The 25,228-nt window shown below is 39.3% G+C and overlaps 1 protein-coding gene across 1 annotated transcript; it reads right to left on the minus strand.

Moving 5' to 3' along the window:
• Positions 1–1,487: 1,487 nt before the first annotated feature.
• On the minus strand, positions 1,488–24,879 carry LOC139954779 (uncharacterized). The gene is made up of 10 exons (XM_071954711.1): positions 24,754–24,879; positions 15,777–15,903; positions 14,233–14,432; positions 13,259–13,594; positions 11,427–12,437; positions 10,339–10,477; positions 9,799–10,001; positions 8,760–9,092; positions 4,542–6,712; positions 1,488–3,396 (listed from the first exon to the last, which is right to left on the minus strand). Exons 1-10 carry the CDS (start codon positions 24,803–24,805, stop codon positions 3,130–3,132), a joined length of 4,839 nt encoding a protein of 1,612 aa, XP_071810812.1. The 5' UTR covers positions 24,806–24,879; the 3' UTR covers positions 1,488–3,129.
• Positions 24,880–25,228: the final 349 nt, after the last annotated feature.

Raw genomic sequence — 25,228 nt, forward strand, 5'->3', positions numbered from 1 at the left:
CACACATGGCCAACAACTCCCTTAGGACAGTAGATGATTCCTATCATCATGGATACGTATGCAAAACGAATAAGACTAGTTATACGAACGAATAAGATAAGTTATTTATATATATATATATACATATATATATATATATATTTATTATAAATATAAATTTATATAAATATATATATATATATATTTATATATATATATATATATATATATATATATTTATATAAATATAAATTTATATATATACATAAATATATATATATATACATAAATATATATATATATATATATACATAAATATATATATATATATATATATATATATATATATATATATGATGGTTCACGATTTTAGAAAAAGTGTCACCAAATGATACGGGTTCTACGTTATTATGTTAATTAAGGAATGATACAAGCTTTGTGACTTTAACACTGAGATATGAAGAGAGCATGACCATTTGTCATCATTTGGCCTAGATACTTGAGAGTTATTATTGATCACATTCACCAGAGTAGAACCAAGTCATAATCTATAAAGATAGATAAACGAGAAGAAAATAAAACTAGAAATGTCGAGTCTCTGTAAACCTGTAAAGTCGTGTGTCCCAAGACGCGAAATATTTCTGCTGAAACGCACACATGTTCGTATACTTTTATTAGTCAGTCATCGTTATCACACTTCAAAATTTCGGCTTTTGTTTTTCTTTGTTGAATTTTTTTTTTGATGAGCTAGCTCGCGATAGGGATAAAGGGAATTGAATGGGGTACCGCAGCTCTATAAAAAAAAGAGACTTGGAAGTATATGAGGAAGGCCTTAAGGTGAAACACAAATTTTGTCTTTTCATGGCTTCTCAGCCGTTCCAAGCTTGTTGTAACGTTTGACGGTTAATCTCAGTCGTAAAGCCTACATTCAGTAGGGAATCAAAATTAGATTATAGAACTACCGAACCATGAGGTAAGAAATTTAAAAAAGTTCACATGGCCCTAGATTTTTCAGTATTAGTCAATTTCTTACAAAATACTCTCAAATATTCCATACAGGTTTCCGTACTTAATTTACTTCGCTTACAACATCCTGTTCCTGAAATGCTCAACACAAGACGATTTAAACTATAGTGTGGTTTAAGGCGCTGGTTTTCAAATGTTCCACTTGGTGACTTCAGTTTTCATCTTCACCGTGTTGGCGCCCCCCCCCCCGCAATTGGAAGGATGGAGGGGAGGGACCTGGGGAAAGGGTCCTCGGAGAGGAGGCATCTCGCACCTAAAGAGGGTCTTAACCTCCACTGTGAATACCAGAGGTGTGAGGTACTCTCAGGCATATTGTTTCTTCAACCCTGTCTTATATAATAGAGGTGACAGTCATGGAGTGTGAATGAAAGTGCGAGCAGGTCGAAGGTGGGGGGGGGGGATGGGGGGGGGGTGATAAGCAAACTGTCATGTCCACTTTTACTGTATATTCATATAAATTTTTACTAATGACACAAGACGTATTGTTTTATGTTTAAACATTTATTACATCGTTTGCAGATTAAGTGTACCACGTGATAAAGATATACGCCACATTCCATCTTACTCGAGTAAAATCCCCACCCCCTGCTTCCCATTTCATTTTGAAGCAACTACCATCCCACCATCGCCTTACCTCAATTCAGCAGTTTCACTATTGATAAGTGTGATTAGTTTTGAACTCAGTCGTTGCATTAAATAGATCATCGCGATGTTCTCAATCTGTCTGATTTTCGTCGTCCAATCAATGACGTACAGGTAACTGTGACATCACCCCCCTTCCCCCCACGCGTGCGGACGTTTCAACCCCCTCCTGCTTTTCAAGAACACATCACCGCGGCATTAACATCGCGTAACACATACCTATAGAATAACTACAGCATTCCACAACCTTGTAGCATAACTATAACATCCCACATCCCTATGTGAAAACCATAGTACCCCACATCCCTATTTCATCACTATATCACCCAACATCCCCATAGCATGATTATATAACATCACACATCCCTTTATAATAATTATAGCATTTCACATCCCCATAGAAACACTGTGGCATCAAACATTTTTACAAAATCACTATAGAACTCAACATTAATGCGGTGCTGATACATCCAAGATCACTTTTGCATCTTACATTAATATAACATCAGTATAGCATCCCGCATCGCTATAGCAACACTATGGCAAACAAAACCCTATTCATGTATCATACAATAGCATATAATATTATAATTAGTATAGCAACACTATTCATTGCACGTCACTATAGCATCCCACATAAGTATACAACACCATTATAGCATCTCTCATCGCTATAACAACACTATGCCATCCCACATCACTATAATATATCACAATGCTATATAACATCACAACAAGTCACATGATTACTATAGCAACACTAAACAATTCCACATCAGTATAGCATCCCATATTACTATACTATTATAGCACCATTATAGCATACCGCATCGCTATAGCAACACTAAGCAATCCCACCGCACTATAGCATTATCATAGCACCTCACGTCACCATTGAACCCTAACGTTAGTGTTTCATGTAACTAAAAATTTACCACATCACGATAGTCCTACCATCCCTGTTGAACCATCTGTTTTTACCTCCGTGGTTGAACATAGCACCACTATAGCATTTCACAAACCGCCATCTAATTCCTACAGGTTTTGACTGAGAAACGGGGTTATCGTGTGTTTTATATGCCGCATGATAATAACGTCATTGTCTGTTTTAGTTTGCGTTTTATTGTTAAATATTTTTTATTTACAGTTTACTCCTTTAACTAGTTATCTACTACCGTTGCACATCGAAAACTAATAAGCACACAATTCAAGTTCTAACACTACTCAATCAACATGGAAAATGCCAAAGAGTAAAAATTTGTCTATCATGTGTACGTAGCAGATATAGACATCAGTTTTAATAACATAACAATAATACTTTTTGTGACGCTTGTAAGATATAAACTTTCTCGGAAAAGAAGAAGAAGAAGAAGAAAAAGAGGAGACGAAGAAGGAGAAGGACAGAACAGAGGGCTATGTGAATAGAGGGCTCTGTTCCAGAACAGAGGGCTCTGTTAATAGAGGGCTCTGTTCCAGAACCGACTACAGTTGAGGCATTATAGCTGGGATGATTTGGGACTGTTTGAGCTGGTCATCTGCTTTCTTGGTCGTAGGCGTTGTCTCATCAACTCTGTGGTTTTTGAAGAGGTTTAACCACATATTCAAGACACGTTTCTTCATCACGAACATCACAAAGATGAAGAGGCCTTGTAGTGAATTGGAGATCAAGAACGTTATCTGCCAAACGGGAATAGGCCAAAATTCTTGAATGAAACCGAAAATCCAAGTAATCCCGAGAAGTATGAACAGCTATACGAATGATAAGAAAGAAACAACCGGTTATTTAACAACAACAACAACAACAAAAACAACCAGTTTTGAACAGGGGGCGGTGGAGCTTTATAAGTAATCTTCTGGTGACGACCGATTTGAACTTATTTTGAAGAGAAAAGTACTCCACAACAGTGCTATACAGTTGAAAACACCGCCATATCAATATCTTGCCCTTAACTTGAAATACGGTTCATCGGATGCATAACATATTGTTGACATGGCTAAACCTTCAACTACTCCAGAAATTAGGGGGTCTGTTATGTCCTTTGGGCAAACGTTCTTCAAAAGTTTTCCTTTCGTATTATAATCTTCTTGTTGATTTATCCTGGAAAACCTGACTTTATTGTGGAATGTTTGATTAACTGTCAAAAGTTCTCTGTACTTAGAATTTCATCCAAAAAGTACCTTTTTTGGTAGAAATATTCTTTTCTCTTGTGGATAAATGGTAAACACATTATATAGATAACAAATCAATATTTTGTTGTATATACCCCGATGACATCATCCATTCTACAATCATGAAGTTGCCAGACGCATTTAGCAAATTATCAAAAATCTGAAAAACTCATATCTTCGCGATATAAAGTGGCCCTTTAAATAAATTGGTAGTGCCCCTTTTGTTAATGAAAACTAATCTTTCGCCATTTTTTTTTATTTTACGATAAAGGGTTTTCGTTATTTTTTATTACGTGTTTTATTTTTTGAGAAATTAAGCAGAACAGTAAAATTAAAAACCTTTCAACTTCTATTTATTCTTTATGGTACACAATGCACGGACGATCCTTTTTGTCGAGAACATTTATATTGGTTATGTGGTTTCCCCCACAAATCATATCCCACTGTCCCCTCGAGATTGAGGCTACGGTATTATTGTCCCTAACAGTTCCATGTACAAGCTGTCGCAGACGAGCCTATTCCCAAGTGTACTTTATAAATATCAGAATTCAATTTGATAATAGTTCGCTTTTGCCTCAATTGCAGGATTACCGCGCAACATATGGTTACCCTTTCTACCCCCCCCCCCCCCGCGCCTAATTTAACATTGTTAATTTAATTGTTATGCTCAATGATATGCACAGGGAGTCCCTGTACATATCATTGAGCATAAGAATACAACTTACCCGTGCGTTTACCGCGAGCTCCACAAAGAGGTCATTAGCCAACGCGCTGTTGGTACGCGTGTGTTTCGTGAAATGTCTGCTCTTCCTCAACGATATCCCGGTGTACAAGAACACTGCTAAGTCGAATAACAGCATTGTCGCCACAGGTATCCCGACTGTGATGAAGACAGCAAACCCATCTTTTATCCAACAAGTACTTGTGCCGCCATATTGGAACACGAACTCATCTATGCAATCGCAGTAATGCAGGAACACGCACGACGCCATGATAACAAATGGTAATCCCCAAGCATAGATACAAAACTTGAGCAATCTGCTTTTAGCGTTACCGGTCGTATGAAGTTGCATCGAATGAGTACCAAACGTACGAGCCATGTTGTAAGACAGAACAGACATCCACGCAAATGACGCCAGCCAAGTGAAATGTGAAAAGGCGGCTACAGAAATGCAAACCGAAGGCATGTGCACAAACTCTTTATTGAGTAGGAAAGTGAAATTAGCCAGAAATAAGGCCGCGACTAAATTCATCAAACAAAGTCCAGGGACGTTACGAAGTTTTGGAAATGTCTGATAGGTTATCAATGTAAACATCAATGATACCAATGAGATTGCGGTACAGACATTGTAAAATATCTCGTATAGATGAGACCGCGAGTTTAACTTCTCCGTACAGGCGCGTATCGAACCATTTCGCATCATTTCAAATTCGCTGGTTTCGAGCGTGATCTCGCCATGGAGGACAGAAACGACAATCTGGGTTCTGGATGGCGCGAGCTGGAATTCGCCTGGGTGGATTAACGATTTATCTAGGCACTCTAATTCGACGTTAAGTGATTTCCAGCAAACGTCTGATAGATCATGGCGATCGAATTCATTTATGATTGGGTTATACTCGTAGCTGAAAACATTCTGAAACAATGAAACCATATCTGACAGTTCATCAGGGGTGTTGTCGAAGGTCACGATGCTATCATAGCACGGGTCCTCCGTAGCGTTTCGATCGCTTTGCTTCACTGTCAAAAGAAACGTGGCGGTGGCACACTTGTAATACACTTCATATCGACCTGCTGGCGACAACAGCATCGAGTCGAGCGTGATTTTGATAAAGAACGATGCTAGCAAACTTTCCGCTACCACTGTCACTGAAAACGGGCCCGATGATGTTTTGTTATTGGGAATTGCAGTTAAATATAATTCTGAAATTTCCATTTCATTCATCGAAAGCGCGGATCGGATGCACTCGAGAGATGCGGAGATGGTCGTATTTAGGACAACCTGTGGAGCACCGTAGGGTAGACTTCCTTCGACGCATTGACCGACGGAATAGAAATACTCTTCGGGACATCCCATGAATCGGCAACTCTGGAGAAATGGGTCAAACAGTTGGCCAAGTGATATGTCACACTGGTCGTGTGAGTTTTTTTCTTGTAGAGAATAGTCAAAGAGATCGAAAAGAGGAGCTTTTCTAACACCATTGCACGTGACTTCATGCAATTGGCAATCTTCCCTTGAGCAGTAGTCAACAACCCCGCTTTCGCATTCAAGGCACGTAGGATTCCGTTCGGCCAAGGCCACGGGGGCGTAGTAGGCTCGACATAAATCCATGTTATCACCGCTGCAGATATATTGGGTCTTGAAACAGGTTCTGGGAGTACCCAGGATACTTGTTGGAAACGAAATACCGCGAAACGGTCTTTTGGCAGACGTGACATTACGATCCGCGGTCCAGTTGTAGCTTACGAGCAAAGCTTGAAATGCCGTCAGCTCTGTGAGTTTGACATCACTACACAAAGCACAAAATATATTGCGATATACCACACCGTCGTTATCGTAAACAGGGATATGTGAAGTGATATCTGTTGACGGTTGATCTTGCTGACAACTGCTCTTCAGAAAATCATCTGTCCAATATGGCGAACATTTGGAAACGACGAAAATGTTGACGTTCAGGAAATCATGACATTCGTACCGATTTTTATCAACTTTGCTTGGAAATGTCGAGGGGACATCGGTAGGTTTATTATAACATAAATCTTCATAATCAAAACAACAATCTTTGAAGTAGGTACACAGGTCATCACAACTGCAACCATGTCGCCATGAACCGCATCTGCCGTGACACGTGTGATGGCTGCCGCACAGGAAAACGTCTTGGCCTAAAATGGACGCCTCTACAAAACACAAACGGGAAAAGAAAAGAAATATCATGCTCGTAATATCAGATATAGAGTGCGTTCGACTGACAACCTCGAGAGGCCGTAACCGGTTCTGGAGATCGACCATATGACGCAATCTACGTCACACTTTAGACATGCTAACCTTCCACGATCAATCTTGCCGTCTGGTTAGAGTAACAAGATTAGTCTACAGTTAATATATAGCTAGTAATTGTGCACCACGTAGGCAGATAAAGGTAAAAACACAGGGAAATCCCGCTGAGCGATTTCCTACATATGCACATTGCCACAAACATTACGAATTACTGGTACTTTTTTTGTCGATTGAGCAAGTCTTTGCGCAATCGCGTGTACAGGTCAACGTATCGTCAACTTGACTAGAGAACCAATTCGAGCCTAACAGTCGAACGCATATAATAACAAGATTTAAATATTTTGTTGATACGATAGTGATATGTTATACTTTGTTGTTAAGGAAACGTCTTATTTTGCGGTGCTGTGGTCTAGACGGCATGCCGCCATTTTGCATGGAGATTATAATCTAATGAAAGTAAGATTAACTGAGTATACGCGCCATACTATTTTTTTGCATCGATATAAACATAACTCTGGAACTTTCGCTGCACACCAAGAATATAGTATCTACCATGGAGGGTCATATCACGTGCTCCCGGTACTACTAACGTACTTTTTAGCACGTCAATTCGAAGTCATATTAGCTTTGTAGATAAAAGAAAGCCACTGTAACGGGCATTTGCGATCAATTTGAGATTAATTGCTTAGGATCCGATGATAACTATGTTCAGATTTTCTCAGAAAAGGCTTGTTCTGCATGGACTCCGGTTACTATCCGAACAGCTACAGTATAGCTTTAGTATATGGTGGTCGCTTACTTTCAACAGTACTGAGGCAGGTATACGGCCGTGACATTTGTTGTCTTAAGCCCGGGTCACATCTGCGCGATTCAACACGCGATTCAACTCGCAACTAAATCGTTCGAATCAGAAAGTTGCTTCTGAGAAGTTGCGCTGATTAGGACATTGCTCTATTGCAAAACAACCCAAATCGACGGCGCAACTTTAATTGCGCAACAAGTTGATACCCGTGTCTAACTACGCGATTCAGCTTTCAATTGTATTGCGAGTTGAATCGCGTGTTGAATCGCGCAGATGTGACCCGGGCTTTATATGATGCGAGTACAATCAGTATGTTAAGAGTAAAGTGCCACCATGAGGACATCACATGACCCTTTAGACGTTTTTGTACATTGGTTTTCTTTCTTTCCTTTTGCGCGCGCGTCTCCTAATTGACGTAAGCGATCCAGATTTATATGTATGTCGTTAAGTTTCTCTTCTTGATGATATAAAGAAGTTTTAGAAAAAAAAGGCAATCGGGTAGATTCATTACATGATCATTTAATGGCGTGTATATGAAGTGATATAAGAATGATCATAAATATAAAAGGTAACGGGGAGCAAAATGAATGAATTAATGCCGGTAAGAGATTAATTGCACAGTAACAGTTATAGATGGGACTTGATCCCAACCTAATCTCAGTCAATGCAGATCGGCTGGAAATGTTTTAATTCTCTTAAGTCTACAACAGGGTTGTCCAACCTTTTGAAGAGGAGGGCCACATGGAATGATTATGATGAAGGAGGGGCCGCATGAACCCTACGCTCGATTTTTCGAATTTTTGCCCGAAGCCCAAGGCAACAAAATGTGAGCACTGCACGCGGAGCGAACTGATTTATTTTCCTTCCTGATAAAACAGATACATTAAGTTCAGCCGCCCCCCCCCCCTCGGCTGAGAGAGTGTCACACAAACTGACCTGTATGCAGTTTTTGGACCCAGAAGGTTCGAATGATTGATTATATGGCTTAAAAATTGTTATCAATAAATCTGCTCACTCAAATTTCGCACCGTAGATCATCTCTCGCGGGCCGGACGCAACCCTGCGGCGGGCCGGACTGTGGCCCGCGGGCCGTAGGTTGGACAACCCTGGTCTACAATAATTACACAATATATTAAAATATTCACCGAAGCCACAGGAAACCCAAGCATAAAGGCCATCTTCCGGTTCATCTATAGCGATGAACGGACAGGAAAATAGGTCGTTATCGGCCTGACCACAATACATTTCCCGATTCACAACGGGGAACAAGTCAGTCGCTGTCACCATCCGCCTATCCACAAACGCAAACTTCTCGTAACCGAGTGTCGAGCAGGCGATAGTGCCATGATTCTTGGAATTCCACTGGTAATATCCTGGGTTTATATACGCCCATTCATCTTGATGGCCACATCGTGCCTGTAGAAAACCTTCTGATTCTATCGTTGACCCGGTAAGTTGTACCTCCTGGTCTCCGTGATCTAGGTTAAGAAACGTAAAGGTGTACTAAAGAACGATTAAAATGTCCAGAAACGAGAAATCCTGGAAATTGCCACGAATGGACTTTTTGCGACTATATATATATATATATAAATGAAAATCGTAATGAGTTGGAAAATCAAGAACAGCCTCCACCGGGATTCGAACCACGGGCCTTTCGCTCTGTACGCGGACACCCTAACCACTAGGCTATGGACGCTGATTGTATGTCCAGAGGTTCGAAACCGGTAAGGAAGGTCGTAATTCCACTGTGGGCGTTTGTCACCTGTATCGAACAATACTAGTTCTGTTTTTTGTGACATATTTTGCCTTACTCTAGAGATCAAACATGATGCTAACCAACTCGAAATCATTTGTGATTCCTAAAGCCGGATCTCGAAAGAGATACTTTGAACAGACTTTATGTTAATGCAATGGAGGTAAACGACAAAGGCAAATGAATATATATATATAAATGAAAGTCGTAATGAGTTGGAAAATCAAGAACAGTGAAAAAACTTTCAGCCTCCACCGGGATTCGAACCCCGGGCCTTCCGCTCTGTACGCGGACACCCTAACCACTAGGCTATGGACGCTGATTGTATGTCCAGAGGTTCGAAACCGGTAAGGAAGGTCGTCATTCCACTGTAGGCGTTTGTCACCTTCCTTTATATATGTATATATATATATAATAAATGTTGTACTTACTCATACACGAGACTATAACCTCGCTTTCTTCACCATCACAAAGCGTGAAATTATCAAATGTAAAAGAGGTCTGGCATTCGCTTAAGGAGTCCTCCTCGCCGGTACAGAGGAAGTCAACCGTATAAGGTTCCATTGGAGTCAGATACTGATAGCTGGTTAGCCTACCCTTGGAGTATGTACAGACATCGTCAAAGCCTAACTGTCTGTAGGCAAAACAGGATATTTATTTGCTTGAGAATCTGGAAAATTTGTGTTAAATATCTTTTCCAATCATAATCAATTTCCTACGTGCCTAAGGGGGGGGGGGGGGAAGATAAAGACTGCTACGCGGGTTAATTTTTCGTCTATACTTCATTTTTCTCATGTAAGCCAAAAGTGTTACACTCCAAATGTAAATGAGAGTTGTGCCTAATTCCGTTCCGATAATCATTCTTTGGAAAAACGACTTCATTAGCTTTTCCGGGAAATTTATTCAAGCACAATAAGAGCAAAGTAGGGTCACAGAAGACTGCGCTGTGTAACAAAAAAAAACAAACTTACTTGCATAACACTCTCGACGCATTTGCATTAAAGAATTCTGCGCAGGCTGAATACCAAATATCGAAATGTTTTATTTCTACACGTCCTGTCGATGGTGAGAAACTTCCAAGTTTGACCTCCAGTTCTTCGAAGAGAGGAACTGCAATGAATGACAGAATAAAATGAAACGGTTAACGTAGATCTGTAGAAATTCACTAAGAAAGATGTTGAAATATGCATGACGTATGATGGATTTACAACTGGACTTGTTACCGTGTTACTGGTGTTAATATTCCTTTCCCACAGAATGTTTAAAGCTGTACTGATTAAAAAATGTAAAACTATGCTACAACAATAGATATGAAGCAAGGTACGAGGCAGAGTGGGTGGGTGGTTAGGGGTGGGTGTGGGGGGGTGGGAGGAGTCAGATTGTGTAAGTTGACGAAGATTGGTGGTAGTGAAAAAAACTTTTATAAATTATGCGGATGACTCATCATTCTGATAGACCTAGCAATTAAGCACAGTTTCAAGACACATTTCCACAGTGCGTGTGTTATATCTTCATATCTCTATACAATTATTAAACCTTCCTGCTGTTGTATGATAAGGGTATAGACCTGACCAAAAGATGCAGCCGGAATGGGGCCGTGGTTAATAAGGGGGGCGCTGGGAAATGCGAGGTTAAGAATACAAGTTAGTTTTAATTGGTTTATTTTATAGCCATGTTATAAACCCAATATAGAGTCGTTGTAAACTTCCAAACAATTCTCTGGACGTGCAGAAACATACACTGCAAGTGTTATATTAAGTTGCAAAATCGGCTTAACTATATGTGTGGAACACAAAACAAACGGTTGAATGTGCCCGAAAGAAGACGATTTGATATCTTATGCACGTCATGTTGCTTATTGGTATAAAGTTTTTTATCATGGTCTCGACTCTGGATCAGGGAAATGGGCTAAAGAAAATAGACCACATAGGTTCGAGACCCGGACCCGAACCCTGACACCGAGACCCAGCCGATGACCAAATTGTGTCTTGAGACAGGCTACACTAGCAGAGCGCTGATCAACAGACGACAGTTGAAGTGCTCAGAATTTCATACTTACTTTCGGACGGAACACATACGCCAGCAACGTTTTGGTAATACGTTGGACATTGCAAAATGCGGCAGATGTCCAAAAACGGGTCGTATATCACTCCTTGACCCAGACAGGGTTTACCCGCTCTACGTCCGTAATCATCTAGCTTCGAATACTTGAACTCTAGAGAAGCGAATGCGTCCGGCATAAGAACGAAAGGAGATACCGCCCTGCAAGGGATTTCACCAAGACCGAAACACCTCCAGACTTTCTCCATGCAGTAGTTCGCTTCGAACGGTGGTGAGAGGTAATTAAGATAACCCTCACAATTGCGACAGTCTGGGTTCTTGTACGTTGGCAGATCGTAAAAATGTGAGATCGAAATCGGGGCGTAGTAGCTATTGCACCTGCGTGAATGACTAGTGTTTTTTAACTCAGGCGTACACTCTGTCAGTATGTTTGTAGCGCACCAGCGATAGCGTTGGCTCGGATGCGGTTGAAAAGTATAGAAATCTCCTTCGGGTACGGTCACGTCAAACACGGCATCGTGTTGTAAGTCATTGTGATTCGTGACGTATTGTAGCACAATATCCCACGCGGTCACAGCCTCAACGTCTAGACCGTGACAAATGGCGCAGAAAATGTTCCTATATGTACGGTGAGCACTATCCACCACAGGTGTCGTTGCGAAGACATCTGTCACGTTGTAAGCCCCCTCGCATGCATCTCTGGTTGCTTGCCCGACTCCAGCCGATGGACATTTGTCGATAGTGAAGATTTCTCTCCGGGAGTGACCACTTCCAACAGTAGTGCAGGCATATTTTCCCGCCGTATAGGAATCGGGGAATTGAACTTGTACGGGCCATTCAGATTGCTCAATGGACTCGCATATCTCTTCGTAGTCTACGCAACAGTCGTTTAGGTCACGACAGGCAGCATCGCAGTGGCAGCCAGCATCACGCTGCCAATCACCGCAGCGGTCCTTACAGGAATGTTGGGAGCCACATAAAAGTACGTCCTCTCCTAGGATGTTGACTTCTGTCGTAAAAAAAAATAATAAGAAGAAGAGGAAGAAGAAGAAGAAGAAAAAATGTACAAAGAAAAGACATCGAATTTATTTTTTTTTTTTATAGTGCATGACCAGGGGTGGATCCATGAAGAAGCACGGGGAGTCCAAAACTGGTCACCCCTACTCAAATGTTTGGTACACTTAATAATACTAATCACTAACATAATGTCATTCTCATCAGCGAGTTGTTCAAATCAAGGTACACTACACAGTGAGGGAAAATTAGCACGTTCGCCCACGGTATTCTTGTCTTCTTGTAATAAATATACGTTTTTTTTTTATCGAAGTTGACATCTCTCCTACTGATCCCATCAAGCCATCAAGCCATCAAGCCATCAACCCCATCAACCCCATCGACCCATCGACCCATCAACCCATCAACCCATCAGCCCATCAACCCATCAATCCGAAATGACCCTTCTATAGATGGGAAGACCATATGTGTAGGTAACAGTATATTATTTTATTTGCTTTTCACTCTTGCGTTGGTCAATTTTAAATATAGTTAAGGAGATACTGCAGTTCTTTCTCACTTTCTTTCACGGTTGTACATCCAAAAGCTCCTCCTATCCCCCCACCCCTTACCCACCCCGCTCCACCAATTCCCTTGACTCATTTCACGATGCCGAACCGGTAACAGCTTGTGGCTGTTTCCTATACACACACTGATCTAAACGTCCAAGTATGAACGCTTCACGCATGCGCGATACGCTTTGCTCTAACCTTTTGTACTATCTCCCCGTTATAGCCGTCTTAAATTGAATAAACCTTTCCAAGATGTTTAACTCACCGTGGCCACAACTCATCCAGGCTACCCCATCACCATCAAAGTCACAGTCGGTTGGATCCCTTTCGCCGGAACATTCAAGAATGTTCCTCTCATCCAACCCGCACGTCACACTCGAGAATAAGATGTCCTTGCCGTCGAGATCATAGTTCGTGTCTCCTCTCCAACTGGTGCAGGTTTTGTAGCCCATCTGCTTGCATATTACCCTACAGTCACGTACATCCCACTGAAGGTCGTTACAAATTGTCGACCAGTCGTCGTCTGGGTGACACCTCACTTCCGGAATACCCTCGCTCGGAAGATGACCACCGGCGAGATGAATCTCCACTTCCGACGAATCTGCAGGATTTGGGGTAGAAGGTCTAAAAATGAAGTTTGGGAGAATTTTGGCTTTCGGGATGATATAATCATAGTCCAAGAAATGAACCAGGAAGAATTTGAACGTTTAGTAACCTGTTTCTTTTTTGCTATTCTCGTTGTCAAGGTGTTCATCTTTCAAAATATGCTAAACAAAAATTGCTAAGCTCCTTGGCAAGATATTCCCCCTTTTAATTTTGACTAAAATCTTTGGCATTATCCCTTGAATGCTAACTAGATGATGACGTCAGTTTTTCCGGTGCAAGCTCAAATGTTTATATTACTCTTAAACCCATTGTTTCTTTTCTAATGCACTGTATAAACATGTCATCCGCGGCCTTAACGGAGTTTTGTGTTGTATTCCACTTAATGATGGTCTCTGTGTATAGACTAAGTAGTTCAGCCACTTTTCTTGGTGTTTAATTAAGGGTCATTTCTCACAAATGAAAAAAGTGTACAGAAATAATACAACATCGACCCCACGACATGATGCTCTCCGACCTAAAGTTCCTCTTTCAATTCTTAAACACAGTTAATTGATTATATCAAAGACCATTGTTTTCTTTTATTATTCTCGACTGGATCTTTGTGTGAGTCAGAGATCTTGCTGATATACTTACTCGCGCATGTCAGCACCGTATGTCTCTGACGAGTGTAGCAGCTATCCGGGAGTGTTATATTCTGCCATGAACAATCAGACAATGTTTCCTCGGTACCTCGACATTGCGGCTGTGCAGTAAGAAAGGGCTCCTGTGCTTCCTCAGTGACGTTATGTACGTCGATTTCCTTTTGCTTACAGAGGTAAGAGTATCCCATTCCTCTGTGAAATAATAAAAAAGGGATTATGTTTATATAAATATATATATATTTATATATATATATATATATATATATATATATATGTGTGTGTGTGTGTGTGTTGATACTAGTTGAGACTAGTGGAACACTAGTAGTTGTAACTCGGAGTTTCACGCGTTTTAGCGATCGTCAGACAACTGGCTTTCGAGTTGTCTGACGATCGCTAAACGCGTGAAACTCCGAGTTACAACTACTAGTGTTCCACTAGTCTCAACTAGTATCAACACATATTCCGCTCTATCCACTGGACATAGAGCACTCTGCGCCAAGATAGACGCCAACCAACTATATATATATATATATATATATATAAATGAAAATCGTAATGAGTTGGAAAATCAAGAACAGTGCAAAATCTTTCAGCCTCCACCGGGATTCGAACCCGGGCCTCCCGCTCTGTACGCGGACACCCTAACCAACTAGGCTATGGACGCTGATTGTATTTCCAGAGGTTCGAAACCGGTAAGGAAGGTCGTAATTCCACTGTAGGCGTTTGTCACCTGTATCGAACAATACTACTACTAGTTCTGTGTTTGTTGACATATTTTGCCTTACTCTAGAGATTCTTCTTGGTTATGATCGCCTATGTCTATGTTGAGTCATTCTGATTCTTAGCGTGTTTTTCGACTCTCCAAGGTATAGGCTGCAAATTTTGCAGTAAATGACAACTTTTAGATTGGTGGTTTATTTTCTTGGGGAGGGGGGGGGGGGGGTGGGTGGGTGTTGCGAGGACACCGGCGTAATACCAGAGGGTTGAGTGTGTGGGGAATTGGGAGAAGCCCGGAGCCCGGAACCGATAGGAGCCCCGGACCCAAATATAAAAAAACATGCATACGGCAATTTTTCGGTTAAAAAATGACATGTTCAATATTATCAAAAAGATATTGGAACCCTAAATCTCGTTGCGCTTCTATCAAGAGCCACATCTATATACAGAGGAAGGGACGAGATGGCTTGAGGGGTGTGATCAGTATACTGTAGAAAAGGTATATGCGAGTTGTCTAATACATGCGATCGTATCTCAGCAAATGATACTGAATACTATGGAACAAAAGGAATCCTGTAATGATGTTTATGAGTGAGAAAGGTGGGGTTGAGAGAGGGGGAGCGGGAAGGGGGGGGGGGCTGGGTGGTAACTTACCTTGGTCACTAGCTGAGATAACAGCCTCGTTGTTTTTCTAGTGTCTTTCATATGTTCATCTTACACTATAATGTTATTTTGTATTTATCTTGTATACAAACATATGAGAAATCAATTTGAAATTGAAAAAATGTAAAAAAGAAATGTTGAAGTTGAAAAATTTACCGACAGGCTGCACTCGCCGCATTGGTGTCAAACACGTCCGGGCAGACATTAACCCATGTGCCCTGCCAATGTAATTCTAGTTTACCCATGTTACCGTTACCGATCAGGCGAGCGTCATAGGTATCACCTATATGGAAGTTACAGAGAAACAAAAATCAAGAAAATAACCATTTTTTGTTAATAAATACATCACTCATTAATAGCAACCAAATATTGCCTATATATACTGCTTCATGATCATAAGCCTTATATTAACCTCAAGGCTAAACTTGTCTTACTTTCTGTTTACTGACTTAAACATTACTGGGTGAAAATTTCGTCTCCGTTCAGTCAAAACTGAAATATATTGTTATACTAACAAGAATCGGATGAAGCTTTTATAAGCCAGTGAAAAATGGCCCCCCTCTACCTCGGTGTAATGCCCACGTTCCATAAACATGCAAATGAGAACCTACATGAATATTTATTAGTAATCCATCAAAAATTACGAAAACATGCAACCCATTATCAATTCACGAAAATAAGATACAAGAGTATACTTCGAATGCCCAACCTATACTTGATAATGTGGGACGTTTTGATAAAGGTCCTTTTAAAAGTTGGCAAGACAGACTTCACGCACATCTGGGTGTATGCGTGGGTGTATATGTGTACATGATCTTGGCAGGCTCAAAACTGGTGACATGGGACAAAAGAGATTTCTGTCACCAGTTGTCGTACAATAGAGAACAATAGTCATCGGCGGTCCAAACTAAACATAAAAACATAAAATAAAAAAAAAAATAAAAAACGTCCAAACTTTGGCAATTTTTCCCATTGCTCATTGTAAGTGACCAAGCAGTCAATACTAGAACCCCTTCCCTACCCACTTTTTGTTTTTACTACCATATTTGCAAAGCCGAATGGAATCTCTCATTCTACCCACCAATAATTTTTTATTTTGGTGTGATTTTTTTTTTATTAAGAGGGCGCTCTTTCTTTTGACTGTTTATTACAGTTGCTTTTTGCAGATTTAATTATAGTATCTGGTTGGTATCGTATCAGTTCCAAAACACTGACCAATCAGCGCAAGTTCTAAACTAATAGAAACAACAGTTTCGTGAAAAATCAAAGGGAAATCAAAACTAGACTTCATTTGAAAATTGTGAACGGGCTGGAACACGGTCTATCTTAGAGGCATTGAAGACTCGCCCCAAACCGCGTGCGGCCATCTGATAAAGTTAACTTTCCGTTGCTTTCAAGTGACGTTTTGTTCGTGTCGCTACAAAATGCAGACAGTACAGTAATGAAACGTGGTACCTTGTTATCTTTAGCTGGACCTGAGATGTCCATCGCTGTATTGTGTGTACACTGTGCTGTGGGTATTGACTGCAGCTGTATGTACTGACTGTACACTAGTGTCTAATTACCGATGGTAGCAAGCTGTGTGTGTATATATTTTCTGGGATCGATGGTGGTGTCTAACACTTCTGTTACACCTCATTCGAAACTAGGTCAGATTACCGGCATTAGACGTTTTTTTTTTGCGCGAGTCTTCACACCCTTTAAAGTTGTACCGACTCCCCCACATGTTACGTACTTTTTACAGGTTATCTCCAATATCATGATTAAAAAAAAAAAAAAAAACTTCCTGTCATTTTTGTGCCCTCTCTTTTTGTTTGTTTTATATTATTCTCCAATACGTCTAGATAACAAAAAATAATTTATGTAAATCGCTCACAGTTAAATGGCAAAGTAAAAAAGTTCAGAATTAAAGATAAGACGGTATTATTTTTTCCATTGCGTGTGCTAGAAGTAACCGGGATTATATATCTACAAAGCCTCTACTTCGCACGTAAAGATGGTACGATCTCTTTATAAATAAAATATGAATAGTAAAAAATAAAAACAAAACTAAGAAAACAAGATCTTCGGAAGAGACAAGTGTCTGTTTTTTTTTTTAAATATATGGAAATCGGCGTGATTTACTACTTATATAAATATTAATATAGTTGATATTTTCCTTCTTCTTCTCCTGTTGTAGATGAATATGTTAACTTTTCGTCAGCTGTGCGGATAATCGTTATATTTTTTTCTTGCTCTGTCTAATTAGTATCGGCAAGAAATAAAACCCCCGATATTTTGATATTCTGCATGTATTGAGTGTTGTTACGCCAAAAGCAATTTGTCATCTTAGAGTCTATGCGTTACAACACTGTATGCCTTGGCTTATCTAACAAGTGTGCGTTTATATGCGTTTCGGTCACGAAATCCCTCGTAGAATATATATCGCAAAAAGAAGGGTGGGGCGGTTGGGAGGGGGGTGGGAGGAGGGGGTATCAAAATTTTGGTGATATTTTGTGAATGCATCTGGCAATAACAGAATGAATGATGTAACAAGGATAATTGAGCTATATTTGCCTCCATAATCTACTGAGAAAAAAACAACAATGTTTACATTTTAATGAAATTTCTTACTACAGGAAATAATGGCCGCCAAGTAAAACATATGTGTCACATTTCAAGGTTGTCCGCAAGGCAAAGAGTGACTATGATAAGGCCTCCATTCCTCATAGACAAGTTGATATAGTAGGACCCATAAAACCACAAAACGGACAGAAATGGATTCATTCTAACAATAGTCGATCACGCGACACGTTACCAGGAGGCAGTTGCCCTCGTGGGCGCAGATCCTGGTGGGGACAGCGGGAGGCGTCCCCACCAACTTTTTTTCAGTGGTGGGTACATGATATACCGTGTCCCCACCAATTTGTCTTGACCAAACGCTGCATTTCAAATTCCCCTGTATTAAACTTTGGCGCAGTTTCATCCAGCATTGTGCAAATGACATGCAGCAGTTTTCATTTTATTATATTTATCCACAGTTGTTAAATATTGGACGGAAATCGCATTTGCGGCATTCCATAATTGTGTCTTCTGGGAGAAGACCCCAGACCCATCGTATACAAAAGTCTGCTTGGATTATTTGTCCCCTGATATTTTTTTCTGCAGACGCCTATGTTTTTCCCAAAACTCAAATTCTAAGCTATGAGATTTAAAATTTAAGGAGGTTTGGGAGCATCATTGGGTCAGGGAAGTGTTATTTCCGGCGATCTGGGAGGTATATTTGCCAAAAACGTTTTGGTTTATACGCTACGTGCAACCCATGGTCGCGCTCCGCTTAGATAGTATCAGAGAACAGACACGCGTATCCACCATTATCCAAGACTGACATGCGCCATCGTTGCCCTACCAGGCATCGAAACCACTAGGTTTGCCGAAGATTTAGTCGACGAATATTCAAAGTGAGTGGCCGGAGTACCCCGCGAAGTCCTGACGGATCAAGGAAGCCGATTAACATCGGGCCACAGTGAAGGAGATTAGCAGGCTCATCTACCTGCGCCAACTGACCACCGTACTCCATACTACCCAGCGTGCAACGTGTTTTGTTTGAGGTGTCGAAAGATGTAATACATAACACCCTGTAGGTGTGTGCATTAAAGACACCACGATTGGGACAGATATATTAACTCCCTCCTGTTTGCGCACAGGGAAACTGCTTTTACAGCATTCTAACGCCTATACGGACGTCTATTACGAGGACATATCGGACGATACTCAGAGAATTGTGTCTGTGGCGGAGTCGACGACCAGAAGGTTCGTACGGCGTATGAATATCTCATAGACTTTCAGGAACGACTAGACAAAAAATTGCAAAACAAAAATCCATACCAAAAAAAAAAACAATCAAAAAAAGTGTTAACTAGAAAGCGAAGAGTTCTCAAAATCAGCTCAGAAATACAAACCGGTACAATATATATAACAAAAGTCTGAATAGGTCATTCAAAATTTGGAGGTGATGTTCAATTGTTATTACCAACTGATTAAAACAGCTTACTGACACAATGGTGAGGACCATTCAAAAGTGGTCGAAAACCCCCGCAGTATACCGATTAGACATCGGGGGTAAAATAAAGACAATTCACGCGAACCTCCTCAAGTGATATATCACGCGCGAAAATGAGTTATATAATCAAAATCAAACCATAACCCTTGCAACAGCCAACTTGATGATGATGATGATGATGATGATGATGATGATGATGATGATGATGATGATGATGATGATGATGATGATGATGATGATGATGATGATGATGATGATGATGATGATGATGATGATGATGATGATGATGATGATGATGATGATGATGATGATGATGATGATGATGATGATGATGTAACCAGGGAGTTGTTTCCATAACAACTTCCTGATGTAACCACACCAATTGTAGTGCATTCAAACAAGACAATGAGGACAACCTTCAACTATACCTCAAAACCGAGTCAAAAGAAAACAGCCAAGACGGGCGGGCTTGGCTGTGTGGGTGGTGGGGTGGGTGGGGTGGGGTGGGTGGGGCGGGGTGGGGTGGGGCGGTCATGAAATTATACTCTACAGAAGAGAGCTTATGCAATACAAACAGATCACAAACCCTAACTTTTATGCAAAAGCACAGATATCTACTCAACGCATCATGCGCTGCACTTACACTTCAACAAATACCGAATGCGCATTAATTAAAGAAAAAAAAAGGATCGCAAAGTCTGAGATGAGACTCTCCGAATCGTCTGTAAATACGTAAAGAGAGCTGTATTATAGCTCTTGCCTCTCATGTTAGAAAATTATACCGATATCTCCTAAAGAGGAGGTCAAAGTGTCGAGATGAAGCTGATAAGTGTATTTTCTTTTACAAAATATTATGAGGTTATTATAATGGACATTATATAATAAGAACCTTGATATGTATAGGTAGTTACGTAACAAGACCGCCGCCATCCAAGAAGGACTTAAAATTCCTTGTATTTCTATGTTAATTATATAGGGAGAAAAGAAAAGAAGGGTGGGGCGGTGGGGAGGGAGAGGGGGGTGGGGGAAGGAGGGGGTATCAAAATTTGGTGATATTTTGTGAATGCAGCTGGAAACAGCACAATGAATGATGTAACAAGGATATATGCTATATTTGCCTCCATAATCTACTGAGAAAAAAACAACAATGTTTGCATTTTAATGAAATTTCTAACTACAGGAAAAAATGGCCGCTAAGTAAAACATTCCAATATATGTCACATTTCAAGGCTGCCATTAGGGCAAAAAGGGACTATGATAAGGCCTCCATTCCTCAAAGACGGCAAGTTGATATAGCAGGCCCCATAAAACCACAAAACGGACAGAGGAAATGGATTCATTCTAACATTAGTCGATCACGCGACACGTTACCATTAGGCAGTTGCCCTCATTGGCGCAGATCCTGGTGGGGACAGCGGGACGCGTCCCCACCAACTTTTTTTTCAGTGGTGGGGACATGATATACCGTGTCCCCACCAATTTGTCTTGACCAAACGTTGCATCCCCTGTATTAAACTTTGGCGCAGTTTCATCCAGCATTGTGGAAATGACATGCAGCAGTTCTCATTTTATTATAAGGAGACGGGCTAAGACAACGGGAAATACCGTAAGTTTATACTTTCAAGTTAATTTAGAGTTTAGTCTGCTGCGAACCAAGTAAATTGCGAGATCTCAAAACTTTATGTCGAACATACGCTGGTAATGACAGATAGATACTTTTTACTTTTTTCAGACGGTATTAATCGGCTTGTGTGAGATATTATGAAATGAACCAAAATTCAAACAATAATGGAACGGGAAAATGGATGGCGAACAAAACTGAACATTAAAAAACGAAAGAATGAATGAAAAGAACTTTAGAATAAGATACTTGAGAAACAAAATAAACAACGAACGATTTAAGAAAGACAGATAGTTAGATGAGAAAAAGAAGATATGAACATTGGCTGTATTAGAATAATTTTTTTATATAAAAGAACATGTCTATACAAAGACGAATGAAGTTCAAAAAAACGAGTTCAAGATCGATAGAAAGAGGTGAAGCAAAAGAGAGGAAACATGAAAGAGAACAGTTAGAGTTATATACCGATATTGTATAGTAAAGGTTAGATGTAATTTAAAAGGTTAATCTTATCCATGCATGTCATTACCGCGTGTACGGATATATAAGGTTGAGTTTAAGTTAATGATTAAAACGAATCTTCAAGATTATCATATCGAGTTTCGTTCCTCGTTTTTATTGATTATCATATATGTTTTAAAGAACTTCCATGACGGCATTGCCATATCACAACGACACATGCATGTGCAAAGAGAAATCGTATACAAGTACAACAACAACAACAACAACAACAAGTTAACAAGTATATACTCTCGAAAATGTTAGCTAAAGTGTATTATATTGTTTCGACATTAGCATTCACTGTCCCATACTTTTCCAGTGATACAGTAGAAAGGGTGTTCGCGGCGTCTGTCTTGCCGATCCTAGTATATGCGGTTCCAGTATGGTACCATTTTGTACACGTTAAAGATAAGAGAAGAATAAGAAATTTTCTTAAATTTTGTTCAAAAATTTTCAGGCTTAATTATGAGAATCTTGTACATAGAGTCAATGAATCTGCTAGGAATGAATTTATACGACTTGTCAAAAATAGTCATAACTTCTAACGAACATCCTCTACATTCCAAGCTCAACTCTCTGTGCAATAAAACAAATTACAATTTGAGAAATCCAAATATTACGCCATCTTTTAGAATTATACTCTTTAAGAACTCGTTTATTTACAGAGCAGCCATTTTTGTACAAAACGGCTCCTTAGATCCCTTATTGTAGCTTTTTGATAATGTTTTAGAATTTTTACTCTTTAAGAAATCGTTTTATTTATAGAACAGCCCCTTTTTGTAAACTGGTAGAGACAGCTTCTTAGATTCTTTGTTGTAGCTTCTTGATAATTTTGATAACTTTTGTAACGCTTTTTATGTTTTCACTATTAACTTAGTCTCATAAACTTTTATATGTCTTAACCTGTATTTTGATGTTTTGTATATTGTTATATTTTTATCCTATTTATAAATTTCTCTGTAAATTTATACTGGAATAAAGAAATGGAAATGAAAATAAGCTTGGATGGACATTCAGGGATTGACTAGAGCCTTCATAAGTTCATGAAGTATATATATATCATTTGAAAAAAAAAATCTCATCTTGTCCCTAAAAATATAGATTGATGATATGCAAATTAGCAAGTCAAGACAAAAGCACAATTATCGCAAATCGAGAAAACATCAGAGAAAGGATTTCCGTTGTTTATTAATTATATTTTGCGACAAATATACAAATGTGAACCCATGCGTATCGGTTTATATCTCGTGACCTATTTTGGACAATACATTACGAGATAAATTTCGGCCGACATAGTTTTGGAGAAAAAAAAAGAAACGGTTCTACAGAGTTAATGATATATAGTTCAGTGTCAAACCGTCTCTTACGTGTTTACAAATAAACAGATAAAAAACTGCAGTTCAAGCTTTAAAAATTTATGAAGTGAGCATTTCTATAAGCAATTCAGATCTTGTCACATTCCCTCTTTTTGAAGTCTTCATCTATTCCTCGAATGGCATATTTATGGAATTGAAGAACCCTTCGATACACCCCACCCCCCACCCCTCTCTCGTCAAGCCTATTTATATATAAATACACTTTAATTTGCCAATTTGTGTGTGTGTACTGGCAGTGAAGTACCAACATTCTTTGAAGAAAAAAAAAGGGATGTCGCGAATATGATGTGAACGCAAACTTTTAAAATCCATACTGTTGTTATTTCTTTCTACTAAAGGTAAATTGACTATATTTCGCAAAACGTCACAATATTCACAGAAAGATAAATAGATCATTACTTTTCAGATGGAAACCTCGTGTATGAAAAGAGCAAGTGACGTCACGCGGAAGTTAAATAAGGGTGTATGCTACCAAATAGTCTCCCATAGAACGGTTAACTTATATTAATTTGGAATACTAATTTTTAAATTATGGAATGTTTAATATCGGTCACTTGGGCAAAAGTAGTTTACGCTTTACAATTAATTGACCAATGTCACACAATTTTACGAAACGCCAGATAATGAGTTATTTGTAACGAGTAACGCCAAAACAAAAATATGTATTATAATAGTTTTGATTCCAAAACTTCGTCCAGATGTATACAAATACTCATATAAGCCAGATTGGCAGCCAGAGGAGTGGAAGGGAGTGAGGACTATGGTGGGGGCAAGGTTTTTGACAAACAGATGTAAATAGTAAGCTGGATTTAAAAATCCTTCGTCATCACTTCCTATAGATGTCCGCAGACAAAAACAAAATCAAAGGGGGAGTGGGGACCAAATTTTTTTCTTTCGATCACTGGTTAACCGACTGAAGATTGTAACCAGTAAACAAGATTACAATAAAAAGAATGATCCGATTAACCATCAAAATTGTCCCGGTTAACCATATTTTAACGTAAGAGCATAAATTTTGGTTCTCTTTTGGTTGTACGAAAAATTTCAAATCGCAAAAATTATTCCAAAGAGAAGATGGGGAAGACAAAGTCATCTTCTCTTTGGAATAATTTTTGCGATTTGAAATTTTTCGTCAACAAAATCTTATTTAATGCTCATACATACCACGATACCGAGTAAATGCATACAAATATGCAAGAATGTGGAAAGATTTAAGGAAACAATATAGGTTTCTTGCACATTTCATCTTTGCATATTTCACATAAAATATCATTACGGTGTAACTGCCTACGGTTTAACCTCCCTTTTTATCCTCTGATCTTGTCAATCAATCAACAATAATAACAAGTAGCCTAGTATGATTTTTATTTTATCATTATTTTACATTGTTATTGCACATGAGTTTATAAGTATTATAATTATTATTATCATAATTAAGAAAAAATCACAAATATTTCGATAATATCATATTACATTCCTTAAAACATTTTCGGTTGTCTCATATTGGAAATGGATTATTCTTTTATTTTTCTCTCATGCAACTATAGACTTGAACATTTGCAAACAAATTATATATATTTTTTAAAAACTTACCAGACACCACAGCCACGAGGATCGCAAGAAGAAGGAACTTAACAGCATTCATCGCAACCGTATATCTGTTTCAAATTCGCTGGAGCAATTCATGCATCTTTTCGAATCGTTACATATGAATCTGCCAATATAGAATTAACAATTGACTTATGACCAAGAGCATTTATACGCCTTAAAATTATAACGTCATTTCATTGGCTGTTGCTTCCTGCCTGTGTTGGGATGCGTGCTTTGTTATGCTAATTACGGCAAGATGATTAGGTCGCTGTTTGTCTCACTTGTCAGGATTCCTATATTATTTAAGTCGTTTTCTGAAGAAAGTAACGATGAATTAAAAAAAATCGTCTTTGGTGAAAGGAAATGATGTATCACCGGATTTTATGATAACTGTCTTTTGGGTAAAAAAAATTGTGTGTTCCAATATAATTTTTGGATGACACCGATATAAGAGCCTATTTAGAGAATATGCCTCCAT

Source organism: Apostichopus japonicus, chromosome 17, assembly GCF_037975245.1.
Source record: "Apostichopus japonicus isolate 1M-3 chromosome 17, ASM3797524v1, whole genome shotgun sequence".
Classification (NCBI taxonomy): domain Eukaryota; kingdom Metazoa; phylum Echinodermata; class Holothuroidea; order Aspidochirotida; family Stichopodidae; genus Apostichopus; species Apostichopus japonicus.